This window comes from Microcaecilia unicolor, chromosome 2 (assembly GCF_901765095.1).
Source record: "Microcaecilia unicolor chromosome 2, aMicUni1.1, whole genome shotgun sequence".
Lineage (NCBI taxonomy): Eukaryota > Metazoa > Chordata > Amphibia > Gymnophiona > Siphonopidae > Microcaecilia > Microcaecilia unicolor.
The window spans coordinates 61,706,805-61,723,450 of NC_044032.1; the positions used below are offsets into that span (position 1 = coordinate 61,706,805).

At 42.7% G+C, this 16,646-nt stretch overlaps 1 protein-coding gene across 2 annotated transcripts in view; it reads right to left on the reverse strand.

Annotated features, from left to right (window-relative positions):
• Window positions 1-4,417: 4,417 nt before the first annotated feature.
• Window positions 4,418-16,646, reverse strand: part of NARS1 (asparaginyl-tRNA synthetase 1) — a 74,863-nt gene continuing 62,634 nt past the window's right edge. For both annotated transcript variants that reach the window (XM_030192983.1, XM_030192982.1), the window contains exon 15: window positions 4,418-6,786. In XM_030192983.1, coding sequence (XP_030048843.1) covers window positions 6,655-6,786 — 132 coding nt within the window. In that variant the 3' untranslated portion in view covers window positions 4,418-6,654. The remainder of the gene's footprint in view (window positions 6,787-16,646) is intronic.

Here is a 16,646-nt window from a genome sequence, read left to right on the forward strand (position 1 = left end):
CAAACCAGGGGTGTAGCCAAACACCCAATTTTGGGTGGGCCTGGGCCCAAGATGGGTGGGCAGAAGTACTCTACAAGTGATTTGGTCTCTCCCTCTCTCACCTGCATGCCATATGGTCTCTCAAACATCACCCCCCACTGTCAGATTTTCAGACAGTGAGCAGCACTGCTCATGTTGGCCCCACAGCCTTCCCTCTGATGTAACTTCCTGTTTCCGCATAGGTGGAAATACATCAGAGGGAAGGCTGTGGGGCTAGTACGAGCAGTATGTATCATGGGGCTAGTGCGAGCAGTATGTATCAGTCGCTGCTCACTGCAGGTGAAGATCCGGTATTTACAAGGTATGCAGAAGGAACAGTTGGGAGTTTTCAGCTGGTGGGGCTTGGGGAATCCCTGCCAGCCACATCATAGAGCCCACCCTTGGCTACGCCACTGATACAAACACATTATAATGTCCTCATTTTTGTTTTCCATTCCTTTCCTAATAATACCTAACATTCTAGTTGCTTTCTTAGCGGCCACCACACACTAAGTAGAGAGTTTCAATGTATCAACGATGACTCCTAGATCCCTTTCCCAGTTGGTGACTCCTAATATGAAACCTTGCATTACATAACAATAATTCGGGTTCCTCTTTCCCACATGCATCTGTAAGCACTATCATCATTCATTTCCTTGCCACCCCCTCCTAAGCCTCTCACATTCCCAGCATCTTCCTCCACCCACTCTTCTAGCCCAGCATCTCTTCCCTCTTTCTCCCTTCCCCATCTCCCTGTCCCTTCTGCTGTCTCCCCCTTGGTCCAGCATTTCTTCCTTTTCCCTCACTCCCATTGTCCGGCATTAGAGAATGACATGCGGACAAAGTTTGTCCCTGTGGGTTCTGACCCCACCGGTTCCGTCCTGCCCCATCCCTGTGGGATCTGTCCTCATCTGCAGATGCCTTGAACATTTATGATTTTATATTTAAATCTTTTTATTGAAGTATAAAAAGGAACAATATGTTGTGCAACTGTTTATAAATCATAAATAACAATGAACAACTATAATAACCCCTCCCACCACCCTCTACCCTTCCAACCCCAACAATAGCTGACTTCAAGTACCCCAAGGAACCTTAATCCACCCTGTTAAAATGTCCAGGGGTACAAAATATAACCCATTCTGTAGGCCCTAGCGGGGGAGAAATATGCCCTATGAAACCGTGTTATGATTTTTTAAATTTGTAGATGAACAAATACGTCATCAACAATCTCAGGATTCAGTCTAGCTCTCCTGTCTTCCAGTCCTTTCTGCAATAGAAAATGTCTTAGATGGTTTGCTGGTAGCAGGAATGTACAGGACCCCCCATGCAAAATGTGCTAGTTGTAGCCAGCATGTTTGCTTGTTTTTCCAAAAAAATAAAAATATCATCATCTGTATCACTCAAACTTAACAGTCCAGTAACAAGCTTCCAAATAGAAAATGACACGGGGGTCCCCTCAGCCCTTTGTCCCAGTCTCCGTGTCATTCACTAGTCAGCATCACTTCCTTCTGCTCCTGGACCCAACATCTTCCTCTTTCTCTCCTTTCCACCTTCTGTGTATCTCTCCTTCCCTTCTCATTCCTCCCCCTTGTCCACCATCTCTCTTCCTCCCCTCTACCATTATGCCCAATGTCTCCCTCCCCTCCATCCCTATTGTCCAACATTTCTCCCTCTCCATGCAGTATCTCTCCCTTCCTCCCCTTCACTCCATATTCAACAATTTTCCCTCACCCCCCCCCCCCCCATTGTCCACCATCTCTCTCCTTCCAACATGTCTCCCTTCCTTGCCTCTACCATCATGCCCAATATTTATCCCTCCCCGCCAACCATATGTCCAACATTTCTCCAGGCATAGAAACAGGAAATTGCGACAGGAGGGCGGGATGCAGCAGAAGAGAGGCTTCCAGGTTAGCGGTAGGGAATCACTGCTGCTACCCAGGACCCACTGAATAGTGCAATGTGGGAGCCCAGCCTGTTCCCGCCACATCATGCTGTCAAGGTGCACCCCTGATCCCAAGAAGAGATCCACAAAACTGCCAAACTAAACTAGAACAAACATTTGAAGAGTGGGATTTGCTTAAGAAGAAAATAGGGTGGCAGTAGAGAATGACACAGGGACAAAGTTTGTCCCTCTTCCTGCAAAAATTGTCCCCATCTTCATGAGCTCTGTCCATGTCCCCATTCCTGCAAACTCTGACTCCATCTACTAATGGATTTCACCAAGACCCCTGACAAACTTAGCTAACTTAAGAGAATCTCTGTTCCTGCTTGTGCTACAATACACAAAACATTATAATTATGTACGATCTGAAAACATTTGGAAAATGTTATGCTCCAGTGTAAGTATGCAGTGCCTGATCTCAATGTGCTGCAGGGACATATGATCACAGGGAGAAAGTGCTCAGCTTTGTATCCCCCCCCCCCCCCCCCCCCCCCCCAGCAGTGGCACAACGTGATTACAAGAGGGAAAAAAAAAGGAACAACTGTGCATTGGGCCACATCCCCACCCCCCGGGTCACTAGCGCTTAATTAAAAAGTTCAAACACGGTTAAAATTTTCATTCAGTACTGAACAGCAGCTGAAGAATGCATGGCCTGATGTGCAGCTGCTCTCCTTTCTTCTGTTTGTGGTCAGCACCGAGCCAGGGATGCAGCTGTGGCGGCCCTGCATTGACATGTCGAATGAACGCACAAGTGTCTTCCTTGCCCCTCCTCACTGAACTGGAAGAAACCTGCAAGAGGCTGATTTGATTTTTTTTATTTATTTATCCCTGTGCAGTCTTTGGTCTCTCTGCTGAGACTGCCAGCAGCAAAGTCCATACCTGAGAACATTATTTTGTCACAGGGACATCAGCTCATTTCATATGGGCCACAAAACAGCTTCTGTTTTTCAGTCACTACTGACCAGAGCAAAATTTCAACCATGACTTAGTGCCACATCATCATGATTTGTATTTGTTCCAAAATATAAAAAAAAAAAAAAAAAGATTTTTTTTTCTTTGGCGACACACTTCTATTTAAGTTGCTGTAGCATTTAAGGCCTTCCTCAGGAAGGGCACAACTGTGGCTACTGCCCTGAGCCCCACACTAACACCCTCTGGTTGCATCTGCCTCCTGTCCGCTCCACTTTTTCTCACACAATCTACTGGCACCATGCCTTCTTTCTGTCATGTCCTGCCCTCTCTATTGCAACTTCTTGTTTTGACATTAACAGGAAGTTGCAGTAGAGAGGGCTGGACGAAGCAGGAGGAAGAATATGGAGCTGGCCTGTGAATCGCTGCAGGAAAATGTAAGTTTAGGGTGGTGGACTTTGGTCCTGGGGAACTGAGGAACTGAGTTCGATTCCCGGCACAGGCAGCTCCTTGTGACTCTGGGCAAGTCACTTAACCCTCCATTGCCTGCCGTATTGAGCCTGCAATGAGTGGGAAACCGCGGGGTACAAATGTAACAAAAATTAAAAAATAAATAAATAAGTGACACCAGCAGGGTGGAGGACAAGAGTGGAGGAAAGGATTTTTTAATCACAGGAACAAGGTGGTGGTAAAGAGTTTTGTTCCCACATCCACAGTAATTCTAGATGGGGTGTGGCCCTTACGGTATATCAATGGTAACAGTAACTGTGTCACTCTCTAGGTGGCAGTCTGTAACACAGCAAGTCAGAGGCTGAGTGTCTCCAAATTTGATGATCTGACATTGCTCATGCCAACACTCTCAGCAATTGCTGAAGACAAGTTCTTGCTGGCTCAGTATGAAAAGGGAGGAGGAGGAGGAGGCGGCGGATGATCAATGTCAGGTATCAATACATCATTAGCTGCAAAACAGCAGCAGTCAGAAGAGAGACAGAAGCAGAATCCTGCAAGATGTAATTCAAATGGAAGATCTGCAAAGAAGAGAAACTGAAACAGCAGTACTGCTATCATCAAATAGTAGCTCCGGTGATGAGGATGAAGCAGAAGAGTGGCCTCATGACAAAAAGATGAGTCAACTTCAGTTCTTACTGCAAATTACTGAGCAACACCAGCAGTTTATCCAGATAGCAAAAAACTGACATTGGCAGGACTACACTATTTGTTTTGCTTTTAAACAGCATTACTACATTATAGACTTGTATGTGACAAACTGTTTGTCTGAATGTTGCAAAATTGATACAGAATCGATTCATGAAACAAATTTGTGTTTCTGCATTTTTGTTAATTTATTTTTGTGAACTGTGGTAACTGCGCTGCCTCTAGATATTCAAATAAAAGGTTCAAACTTTTTGGCAAATAGTTGTAGAGGGTAAGACCTTTGAAAATTAGAATTTGTTTTCTTCTTTAAGCTCCACCCTAGTTAGCATTCCCTCAAGAAACAGGCTACATCTTGTAGTTAAAAATAAATAACAGAGAAACACATTTGTGCAGGGTTATCACGGCTTTATTAATTGCCAAGATAAGAGCAGCGACCGTATGCAAATATTTCAGCAAAAAAATCATTTCATACAAAATATGAAATAATTTAATACATATAGTTCGGACCAAGGACAGCCAATTAGTTCTTGAAGGCCATAAACTAATTTGCAGGATATCCAAAACATACACAAAAATAATCATATGAATACTTGCTGGGGGAAATAAAAAAAACAAAACAACCTTTTTGCCACATGTGCCTTGGAAAATAATCTAAACTGGTCCCAGGCAGAAAACCAGAAAATCTGTACAACAGCCCCTTATTTCATCTATTGGCTATGTAGGAATGGATGGCTAAAAGCAGTTAATACAGGTTTCTGGTTACAAATATTTTATAACTAGTGATGAATACCATACTTTTAGCTTATCTGGGTTTTTGGGGTTTTTTTTTCCAAGTGGAGAAATAGGGGTTGAATACACTATCTGTTTAAGATGGTGGCTCTCAACCCTTTTATGAAGGGGAAAGAGGAAGGAATATGAATCTGACTGGGCCTTGTGCCACAGCTGAGAAGCTCCTACCTCCACCTGCAGTTGAAGGAGCCTGAGCATTTGAGCTGTTAGCTGTTCTGCAAAAATATATATATGAATGTGTGTCAGCAGGAGGCCCACAATACACTTCCCTCTCTCCTGGCATGATCTGAGTGTCTGAATTACAAGGAAGGGCAGAGCTTACTGTACTAAGTCTGGGAGGTGTCACAAAGGGGCCATTTTACGAAGCTGAGCTTAATGGGCTAACAGAGGATACGGTAAAGCATCCTGCATTAATTCTGCCATTAGAATGCAATAACCAAGTGATAATTTCTTTTAGCGAGGGGGGAGGTGTCATGGGCAGAGAATGGGCACGGAAGCATAAAGAGTTAGCACACTGACAGTGCTAAATGCACTCGCAAGCTAATGCTCACATTTGCACACGGCCTGAAAACAAAATTCATAGGAAAATGGCAATTTCATAGCCACAGTAGAAATGGGCTTAGCATATGGTAAAGTCCTGTATTACCACATGCTAAACCCATATTCTACCATGGCTTTGTGAAAAGGACCCCAAAATTTATAAGTGAAAAAGCAGTCGGTGACACTGGCAAAAGGTTCATGAGCTCTAATAAATTAAATTTATGACAATATTTTGCAGAGGAATTTTGTTCTGGTTTGTTTCATAATCTGACGTGAGGCAGAAGCCCCGCATCCAAATATATACGTTCTAAGTGGCAAAGAACAGCAGTAGTAAGTCATAATGTAAGGTGTTCTAGTCCCTTTCACCACAATCAACAGGTGGTGTTTCAAAGCAAAAGAACAAGCAAGCAGTTCACCTAAAGCTTTTTGCTTAACATGATTTGCGGTTTTACTTGAAATATATAAGCATTTTAATTTTAGGGAAAGCTATGAACGCACACTGTGCGCTTAGTGTTAATATTTCAACTTGTTTTATTTCTGTAAGTACAGAACTTAGTACTGTATTGAGTATCTCATCAACACAGTGTAGCTTTTTACTGGTCTCCAGAATTTTCTAAGAGTTTCAGCTTTCCACCAAACGGAACACAATGCTCTGACTGACTTAAAAGCATCACAGGGTAAAACAAAGGCACAAAAACGCAAAATAAAAAGACTTATTTCAGGTCCTTGTGATTCTATGCATTTAAACACCCAGGAAAACTGCAAATATATATTAGGAATCAATTGCAGGAAACAACATGAACAGGGGACCAGTGTCATTACTGCTGCTTCAGAGTTGAATGGATAATTTGCCCCATAGTGCCATGGAGGCAGACACCAGTTATATGCCACTTGACTTTTGGTGACTTGTGGATAAGCTACAAATGGAATAGCAATGCATTTAAAAAGCCACTACCCTTCCCCACATATTCTAAAATAGTTCTGCCTGGGCATTGTAAGTCTCTCCCTTTACAATTTTTCTTCTGAAAGAGAACGGTACAGAAGCTAGTTTAAGGCCTGAAACATGAATATCTGATATGCACACTTTGGTTGTAATGCTACTAACTTGCTAACACAATATAATCTGTAACAAAATAATTTACAGCTCTGGATTCTTAACGGTTGTCTCCTCAGCAAACTACGCTGATAAACACAATTGGAAAGCTGAAACACTTAGCACACTCTATAACTCCAAAATGCTCTTCCTTCCTCCAGGATTTGATTGTTTAAAAAAATTTTCTCCTAAGTTTGTCTTGAAGTTAAGGCTTGCAACGTTGCACAAATCGTGGGTAAAGACATGCATCGCGGATGTGGTGTCTATTCAGAATCCATGTTAGGAATCGTTCCAAGCCTAGCCCATACCCACCGTGAGGGCAGGTGCCATACTTGCGCTGTTAAAAGGAAAGAAACAAAAAAAGTTGGTATTAAAATATACCTCAAATGCACTCAAGCCACCACATGAAAACTCCAGCACATAATTCGATTTTCACTGTACCAGACAACATATTAAAAACACATCAGGAAATCAACAGCACCTCTTCTACTGGAAGAGAGGGTAGTAAAAGCAGCATGACTAAAAGGGAAAAAAAAAATATGAAAAAAGGAGAGTAAGGAAAGAAAAGAAATAAAGCAGAGGTCACAGGAAAGATGCTAAAAGTCAGAATTTATATAGACTGTAAGAATATTCAATCACAATTTGCTGAATACATTTGCGTAATGTTTTTTTCTTCTCCCCTCTTGGTGAATTTTAATGGTGTCCAATACAAACCACTAGAAACTAGGTTTAGCACAGGCTCCCTTATGCTGCTTTGCCAATATCTGGAAGAAAACTAATTCAGTTTCTCATGTCTACTGGGTATCTGATATAACAATGTGTGGGCAGGATGGCAAGTGGTGTGAATGGTAGAAATTGGTTGTGGACATGCTATAATAGAGATTTGAAGAGACATAACCTGTAGAATAAAAATGGAGGCAAAAATACCCATATACCGATCACAAGTGAAATCCTATCCTGAAGTCACCTCTATAGCCCACACCTCTGAAAAGGAACAGACACGCTGGACGCAGTCCAGAAAAGGGTTACCAAAAATGGTTCATGGCCCAGACTATAAGGCAAAGGTATTAAGGCAAACTTAGTAAATATATACTGAAGGATAGCGAGGTGAGGAAAATAGACACCTCAAACTGTATAAATCAGGTACAAGCAGCAAACCTTTCAAAAGGAAAAGAATGCTCTAGCATAGGCTTGTCCAAATTCAGTCCTCGAGGGCTGCAAACAGGCCTGGTTTTCAAGATATCCCTAATTAATAAGGCGGGCTAGCAAAAATAGTTAATGCAACAAACTTCCACTACTAATAATAATCATTTCTATAGCGCTACTAGACATACGCAGCTGTACACATTATATGACGTATGCTTCATTTTGTTGGGCTGAAAAGAAGACCAGCATAATCATCAAATAAATAAATCTGAGGTGAAAAGGCAAGCAAAATTTAAACAGACTGCACCTTTGAATGAACAGTCCAAAATTGTAAAGTCTGCAAGACCATAGCACGTGTCCAAGAGTGGCTTTTGATTCCTAACTTTTAGGACATTGACTATGATGTGCAATACCCATCTGAAAGGCTCCTAAGGACATATACACACCTTAAGTAAAAATTTATATTGCTGCTCCTGGTGTAGCACAGAGGTAAGACTGTCAAGAGGTCTGCAAATCAAATTTATCAGGACCTCTTCTCTAATCTGCAGTCCAAGCAGCCGCCCCAAGTCCAATGAGGGCAAATCTGCTCTCAAAACTTTATAATAAAAGGACACTCTAGCAGTAGTAGCTCTATTTAACAAGAACATTTCTGCCAAAGTCTCAATTTGTTCTTTCATAAGCGACTCAGCAGGGACTGATAAAAGAGTGTCGCAGCTGCATGTAAGCAAATCCCTCTGTTGGTAAGACTTGACATGTTTACTGTAGCTGAGGAAAGTGTTTAAGCACAATTAGCCCAAGAGAACTCCAATGACAAGCCGCTAGTCACACCCACTGAAAATTTCAGATTGCCCTGCAATGTCAGCCAGGCAGAGACTCGCACCTGAAGATGCCTCGACTTGCAAAGTGCTGACCAAACGTTTTGCAGTGGGGCAGCCAAAAGGCTCCTTTTAACATACTTGGGTAACATCTTAGGTGCAGCGTGAAGCACATAACAGAGATAAAGGTGCAAATAGACTTTGCTAATAATGCAGGGGTGTGTAATAATACGTTCATTTAAGACAATCTACAATTTGACAGAGATGACAAGCTTTGCAAGAAAGGTCAAAGTCAGGCAAACCCAGGCTATCCTGTCTTGGTACATGAGTCAACTGTTGATAAGCAAAGCATGCCCAATGTCCTCTCCATAGAAAGGCATGCACTTGAAGTTGCAAGAACAATTCTCTCTCCTATGAAGAGACAAGGGCAGTGGTTCCCAAAGCTGACCCTGGAAGAACCCCAGGCTAGTCAGGTTTATGGGATATCCACAATGAATATTCATGAGAGATTTGCATGCAGTGGAGGCAGGGCATTCAGATCTCTCATGAATATTCATTGTAGATATCCTGAAAGCCTGACTGGCTGGGGTGCCTCCAGGATCAAGATTGGGAACCACTGGACAAGGGGACAGTCAAACACATACAACCATTTAAGTAGGATCACCATGTGGAATAGTGCAAGACTAGTCATCAAAGAAACAGGAAGATTATCCCAATTTTGTAACAGATTCCTGGTGTAGTCTAAAGCTTAATGTTAATCTCATACAATTTTCTCTAATGCGCGGGGCAGCTGAATCCCCAAATAATATGTATCACCACAACCCCACCCCCATACACACACACAAAGGGGGAAAAAAATGTTCCACAAAAGAAGCTGGTGTAATATTGATAGATATAGCCACTGTCTTTTGACAGTTCAACTTGCAACCTGCTACGGCACCAAAGGAATCCACTAGCTGTAACAAAGCAGGAATAGAATCTAAAGGATGAGTCAACAAAATAAAAAGCAAAAGCTACTGCTTTCACAGTAGATCTGCCAACAGTAACTCCATGAATAGCCAGGGAAATTCAAACACCATGCAACAAAGGGTCTAAAAATAACAAATAAAGGGGAAGGGGACAGCCTTGATGAGTGCCCCACTGGACTGAAAATGAAGACGATCATCACTTCACTGACCAATATCACAACTTGGGGCTCCTGATATAAGGTACGAATAATCCTTGAAAACCAAACTTATCTAGGACTCAAGAAAAGGCCAAGGAGACCAAATCAAAGGCCTTTTCAGCATCACAATCAGTGCTTTTTTTGTGCCAGTACGCAACGGTACGGCATACCGGCACCTTTTTTTGCCCCCCAAGCAACCCCCCCCCCCCCCCCCCCCCCCCCCGGCGAGTCCTGCACTTCCTCTCAGTCCCCTACTTACTTAAAAAAAAAAAAAAAGACTCAGCAGCGCGAACGGTGCAGGCAGCGATTGAAAGAGGCTGTCAGCTTCGGAGCTTCCCCTCTGCGAGTCCCGCCTATGTGGTTTCAACTTCCTGTTTCCGCATAGGCGGGACTCGCCAAGGGAAGCTTCCTACGCTGACAGCCTCTTTCAATCGCTGCCTGCACCGCTCACACTGCTGAGTCCGATGCTGGCAGGCAGGGAAGAATCGCTGGACATGGATGGGAGGGCAGGGGAGAGAGGAGAATCGCTGGGCATGGAAAAGAGGAGAATTGCTGGACATGGATGGGAGGGGAGGGCAGGGAGGGCAGAGGAGAATCGCTGGACATGGTTGGATGGAGGGGTTGGCGGGGAGAGAGGAGAAATGCTGGACATGGGTGGAGGAGAGCGGAGAGAGAATTATTGTTTTATATGGATACAGGGGAGGGAAGAGAGGAGAAATGCTGAACATGGATGGAGGGATAGAAAGAAAAAAGAAGACGCACATGGATGGAGATGAGGGAAAGAGAAGGAAGGGAGAAAAACTGCATATGGATGGAGAAAATAGACAAAAGCTGTCAATTCCATGGAGGAGGACCCAGCTTTTACTTATGGATGTATGGCAAGAAATGAAGAAGAAAAGGAGGAAAGTAAAGAAATAAATGGAAAGGAAGCTCTGGAAACAGAGTTAAGGGAACAGATAGAGAGCAGCAGAATCAGAGACTGGGATGGATAGAAAAACAAAGTCACCAGACAACAAAGGTAGAAAAAAATCATTTTATGTTCATTTTAGTGTTTGGAATATGTCCAATTTGAGAATTTACATCTGCTGTCTTATTTTGCACTGGGTATACTGGAGCTGTAACAGCTTACAGAAATTATTTCTGATGAAAAAAATCACGTTATTTTTTTTCTCCTATACTAGTACAATATTTTCAGTGATGTCTGTTTATATGCGCCATAGCTGGTATAAGGGTTGTGGCTAATGTAGGCGTGGCTATTATAGGGGTGGAGCCATATGTGGTGACCCTGCCCATAATGAGTACCGGCACCTTTTTTTCTACAAAAAAAAGCACTGATCACAATTAAGAGCCAGAGCCTCAATTCCACGTAAGTTACAATATTACCAAGCTGAAAAAATCTTTTGCACATTAAACACGGAAATGCGACCTCACACAAAACCTATTTGACCTTGATGCACCAATCTTGGTAAAAGATGACTGAAGTGCACTGCCAAAATCTTAGCAAGAATTTTACATTCCACGTTTAACAGCGATATTGGCTGATAGGATGTGACCAAGTTTGGTTTGCCAGGTTTTGGAATGAGAGTGACCAAGGCCCGGTTGACATCACGGGCAATAGCACCTTGGCTCAAAACTTGGGTAAAATACGATGCCAAAACTGGCAAGACCTGAGATTCCAACAAGTAAAAAAAAAAAAAAAAAAACAGACTACAGTACCCAGCTGACTTATGCAATGTATGACCGTTTGTATCTCAGCCTCCAAAATAGGTGCATTAAGCATCTCCAAATCCACTGCTGACAACTGTGGCAAATCCAGGGCTTCCAAAGGAAGCTCCCCCCAGAAGAGGCCACCTGTGGAACTGAATAAAAACATTTAAAGTGATAAAAAAAAGAATGAGCTATGGCCTTTCACACTGAATGCCGACCTCCCTCATCGTCACAGACATGATTCTAGGGCCTAACCAACGTTGAAGAAGTTAAGAGAACAACATACCCACCCTGTTCCCATGGACATGTAGCTTAAACTTTAAACTTATAAGTATTAACATTCTTTGCTCGCTCATGGAGCTTGGTGTTTAGCACAGATTGAATAGCTAGCATACTTTCCGGATTAGCCTGCGTCAGTCTTGGATATAATTCCTTCGTCCTTGAGTCAGGCTTGCTGTCAAATTTAAAATGGCCTGAGTAAACCTTCAGATGTTTCCACTCAATCTGGTATACACTAATGATAGCTGCCTGGTGGTTCAGCACTTCATTCATTGGATCACTCTCTTTTATTATATATATATATATATATATAAAAGTGAGTTACCCAATATATATATAGATATATTCCGCCCTCTGACGTCATTATGTCCTGACGCGAGGGCGGGACAGTGAGGAAGAATGGAATGCTGAAGGCTGGCAGACATCAGGAGATGTTTCGAACCCAGGCAGCCAGACATGGAACGTTGAAGGTGCAAAATTATATAGGATAAGTTACAGGCAGAACGCTTTACTCTGATACAGTGAAGTAGCTATATAAAGCCAGCACCTATGAGAACGCAAGTGGTGTGATGATTATTCTCCACATATCAGTCATAAATATAGTGACTGGCTGAGTAAACTGAGCACTTCTTAAATATTAATATTATATTTGCATAATTTATAATTCTTGTTTAGCAGTTAAAAATTTATACTATTTTGTTTCATTGTTTACAATACCTACTTTTAAGTTAAGTACTAGAGATGTATTGCTCATTTATTATTTCTCCTAGTGTGTTTTGTTTTACATCTATTGCCTATGCTCAGGTACGGACGGTGTTTGACGCATTATGCCAGAACAGGGCGATTTCTCACTTTCAGTCATCTCTTCTATAACTTGCCTTTCTTCAAGAGGGGTTCAAAAAGGGTCTTAAATTTGCTCAAGGTTCAGGTGGTGGTTCTAGTTTACTTCAGGGTTTGGGTGAGTAATTCTTCTCTGGCAGCCCACTCAGATGTAGTACAGTTTCTGCGAGGAGCGACTTGTTTGCAGCCACCTCTCCAGCCTATGTCTCCCCAGTAGACCCTTAACCTGGTACTGAAGTTTCTTCAGGGTGCTCCTTGAGCCGATTAAAAGGGCAACCTTAAAAGATCTCACCTTAAGTCAGATTTCTTGATGTCCATTATTTCCACTAGGAGGGTCTCTGAATTCCAAAGATTTTCTTGTAGGGATCTGTTCCTTGTCTTTTCTGATGGTGGAGTTTCCATTTGAACTGTTCCAACCTTTCTTCTTAAAGTGATACTGTCCTTTCACCTTATTTCAGGCCATGCTCTTGCCATCCATAAAGGAGGATTATGGCTCGGATTATTCCGGTCTTCATTTTTTGGATGTTCAAGTTCTGCTCCAATATATGGATGTGACTAATGAATTTGGAAGCTCTATTTGTTCTCTTTTTGGGTCCTATGAAGGGTTAGGCCGCCTCCAAGGGTACAATATCCCGCTGGATGGGACCTATTTGGTCTATTTTTTATGTAATTTGCTATGGAGTTAATATTTAACATGCCTTAGCTGGTTAACCAAGTTATTTTTTAAATCTGCAAAGCCTAGGAACATATTTGTGCAGCCAAAATTTTCTCTCTTTAAAAACAGGTGTCGGAAGCATGGCAGAGTGATTGCAACTTTAGTCAGATGGTGGCAATATTCAGCTGCAATCTAGATATGTTTAAATGGATTAAATCCCACCAAATACTGGCTCAGTGTTACTATGTGATGCAAATTAAAATTAATCTGACACCACTGACATGTTCAAACCTAGTTAAATGGATTACATTTAAAAAAAACTCCACTCCACCTCAAAAACATTTTTTTAATTTAAATTTTTAAAAATGCATTACATTCCAGAATACAAAAAGAAAAATTACACCTGAAGGAATCAATAAAATCTTAAAAGAAAAACCTTCAGGCAAAAAGGTGAAAGTAGCCCTCATCAAGAGAGACATGGATACAATAAACAAATATTCAAGGAAATCTTGACTTTATCAAATCAACTTTGAAGTGATCCTATTTCAATATAGACCCATGTACTAACAACTATGCAACAAAAGAAATAATTTTTTGATGGACTAAGTTGCTTCATAGATTATCTAAATGTAAAGGGTCAAAAAATATTGCTTCCCTTGCCAAGAGATTAAACATTTACACAGGAACCTTTAAAAAAAAAAAAGGTTTCCCCACTTGTAAATCCTTAGGTTTTAATTGAAGAAATAACTTCCTTCTTAGCTGCGTAGCACAAGCCCAGTGGTGTAGCCAGACAGCCAATTGTGGATGGGCACAAAGTTTTCTCTCTACTCCACCCATCCCCTAGTACTTCCCAACTCAAAATATAAATACTTTAGCCGATGAGGATCCCCAAGTTCTGTCTGCTGAAGACTTAAGAGCATAAATATTGCCGTACTGGGACAGACCGAAAGTCCATCAAGCCCAGCATCTCGTTTCCGACAGTGGACAATCAAGGTTACAAGTTACAAAGATGGCCAGAACTCCCTTCTATCAAGCTTTGCAGGCAATAGCAACTCCCTGAGCCACCGGTCAGCACCCCACACATGCTTAGTTGTCAGTGGCTCAAGGATGATGCCTTGTCTGCTGAGCTTAGTACAAGGGAGTTCTGATTACCTTAAGAGGAGGTTCTTAGCTGGCAGGGTTTGGGGATTCCCATCGGTTAACAGCAGGGTCAGGGCTGGTGTTAGCTGTACTAGGGCCCAGGGCAGAAAATAAAGTTCTCCCCCCACCAATTCCCTCTCCTCTCCCTGCTCCCCTCCAATCTCTCCATCTGCCATTATAATCACACCAACAGACCCTCACCAAATAAAGCACAAGGGATCATAAATTTGAAATAAAAATATGTATACAAAAATTGAACTGGGAACCTTAGCACATACTACAACACTGAAGAAATAAAAACACTACTACAAATCATTTCTATAGCGCTACCAGTCGTACACAGCGCTTCACAGAAATGCATTTCCTTTTCTATTGAACACAGTAAAGAGACATCTGCTATGCATATTTTCCAAAGCTAGCATATTCCATTTAAAACATTCAAAATAAAATGCTTTTTCTACCTTTGTTGTCTGGACATTTTATTATTCCATCATTATTGGTTCTAGTTTCTCTTTCCCACTTTCCTGTGTCTTCTGCTAATTCTCCTTCAATCAGCTGCTTGTCTTTTCTCCCCTCTAGTTCCATTTCCTCTCTAAACAAGCCTCTGACATACTGATCTTTCCATTTTAGCTCTTTCCTTTTTTTTTTCTCTTCTGCTCTCTGTCCACTCAAATTTCACCCTCTAACCCTTTTCCTTCTTTTTACTTTTCAGATACCTGTCAAATTTCCATCTTCTTTCACCCACTAGCATTCCTAATCCTCAACTCCCTCCTTTCTCAGCCTTCCATCTTCAATTTACTCACATTACCATATTTCTACCCCCTGTAATCACTATCCTCTCATTCATTTTCTTGCCATCCCCTTAACCTCTCAGCCTCTCCAACATGGTTTCCACCATTCCTAGTGTCTCCCTCCCTCCACCCTTCTAGCCCAGCATCTGATCCCCCTTTCTCCTACCCTCATAGCCTGACATCTCCCTGTCCCTTACACTCATCCCATCTTCCTGCCCCTCCTGCCCCCTTTCCAAAGTCCAAGCATTTCTCCCTCTCTCCTCTCCCTCCCATCCAACATCTCCCTCTTTCTCCCTTCCACCTCGTGCAGCATTTCGTCTGCCCTCTCCTCCACCCCATGCCCAACATCTCTCCTTCTCTCTTCCCTCCTCTACCACTATCATCTCTCTCCTCTACCACTGTCCACCATTTCTCTCTGTCTTGCACCCTTTTCTCCCTCCCCCACCCACTGCACTACCATGTTCAACACTTCCCCCCCCCTCTCATTCCTTCACTGCCATGTCCAACATTTTTTCTCTCCCTCCCCTGTCCAACATTTTTCCCTCTCATCCTTCACCACTCCAGTGCAGCCTCTCCCCACCCATTTAAAGCACTTTTCCCTCCCTCTTCTCCACATGCTGCATATCTCCCTCCCCCATGTCCAACAATTATTTCTCCACCCCACCTAGCATTGCCTCATCTTATTTCCCCACACCAACCATGCTCCTGTCTACCTGACATCCTCCCCAAAGCCACCCACCAGCATGCTGCAGAATATAAGGTTTGGGGAAGCGGCTTTCATCGCTGGCTGTTGCGTCTCTGTATTGCCCCACCCCCGGCTGGTATGTTCCCTCCCTCGCTTACTATTACTTTAGGGCCGCATTTTTTTTTATTCTACAGCAAAGCCGTGCAGGACCAGAACTCTTTACATGCTGCAGCTGCTTCTTTCGGGCCGGCCCCACCTTCTCAGATATAAACTTCCTCTTTCGTCGGAGGTGGGGCAGATGCGTAGGAAGCAGCCGCAATCCAAAAAGAGTCCTGGTCCTGCACGGCTTTGCTGTAGAATAAAAAATGCGGCCCAGAAGGGATAGTGATGGAGGGAACAAAACTTGCAGCATTCCAGCTGGGGGCAACACCAGTGAAGCAGCAGCCACGTTTACCCGTTCCACTCCACTCATTATTTTATAGACCTCTATCATATCTCCCTTCAGCCGTCTTTTCTCCAAGCTGAAGAGCCCTAGTCGCTTCAGCCTTTCTGCATAAGGAAGCCGTCCAATCCCCTTTATCATTTTCGTCTCCCTTCTCTGTACCTTTTCAAATTCCACTGTATCTTTTTTGAGATGCGGTGACCAGAATTTCACACATTATTCAAGGAGCGGTGACACCATGGAACGAACAAAGGCATTATAACGTCCCTTTTATTTTCCATTCCTTTCCTAATAATACCTAACATTCTATTTGCTTTCTTTGCCACTGCAGCACACTGAGCAGAAGGTTTCACAGTATCATCAACGATGACTCCTAGATCCTTTTCCTGGTCAGTGACTCCTAACGCGGAACCTTGCATCACGAAGCTGTAGTTCAGGTTCCTCTTTCCCAAATGCATCACTTTGCACTTGATCACATTAATTTATGTATTTATTATATTTGTATCCTGCACTTTCCCACTAAAAGCAGGCT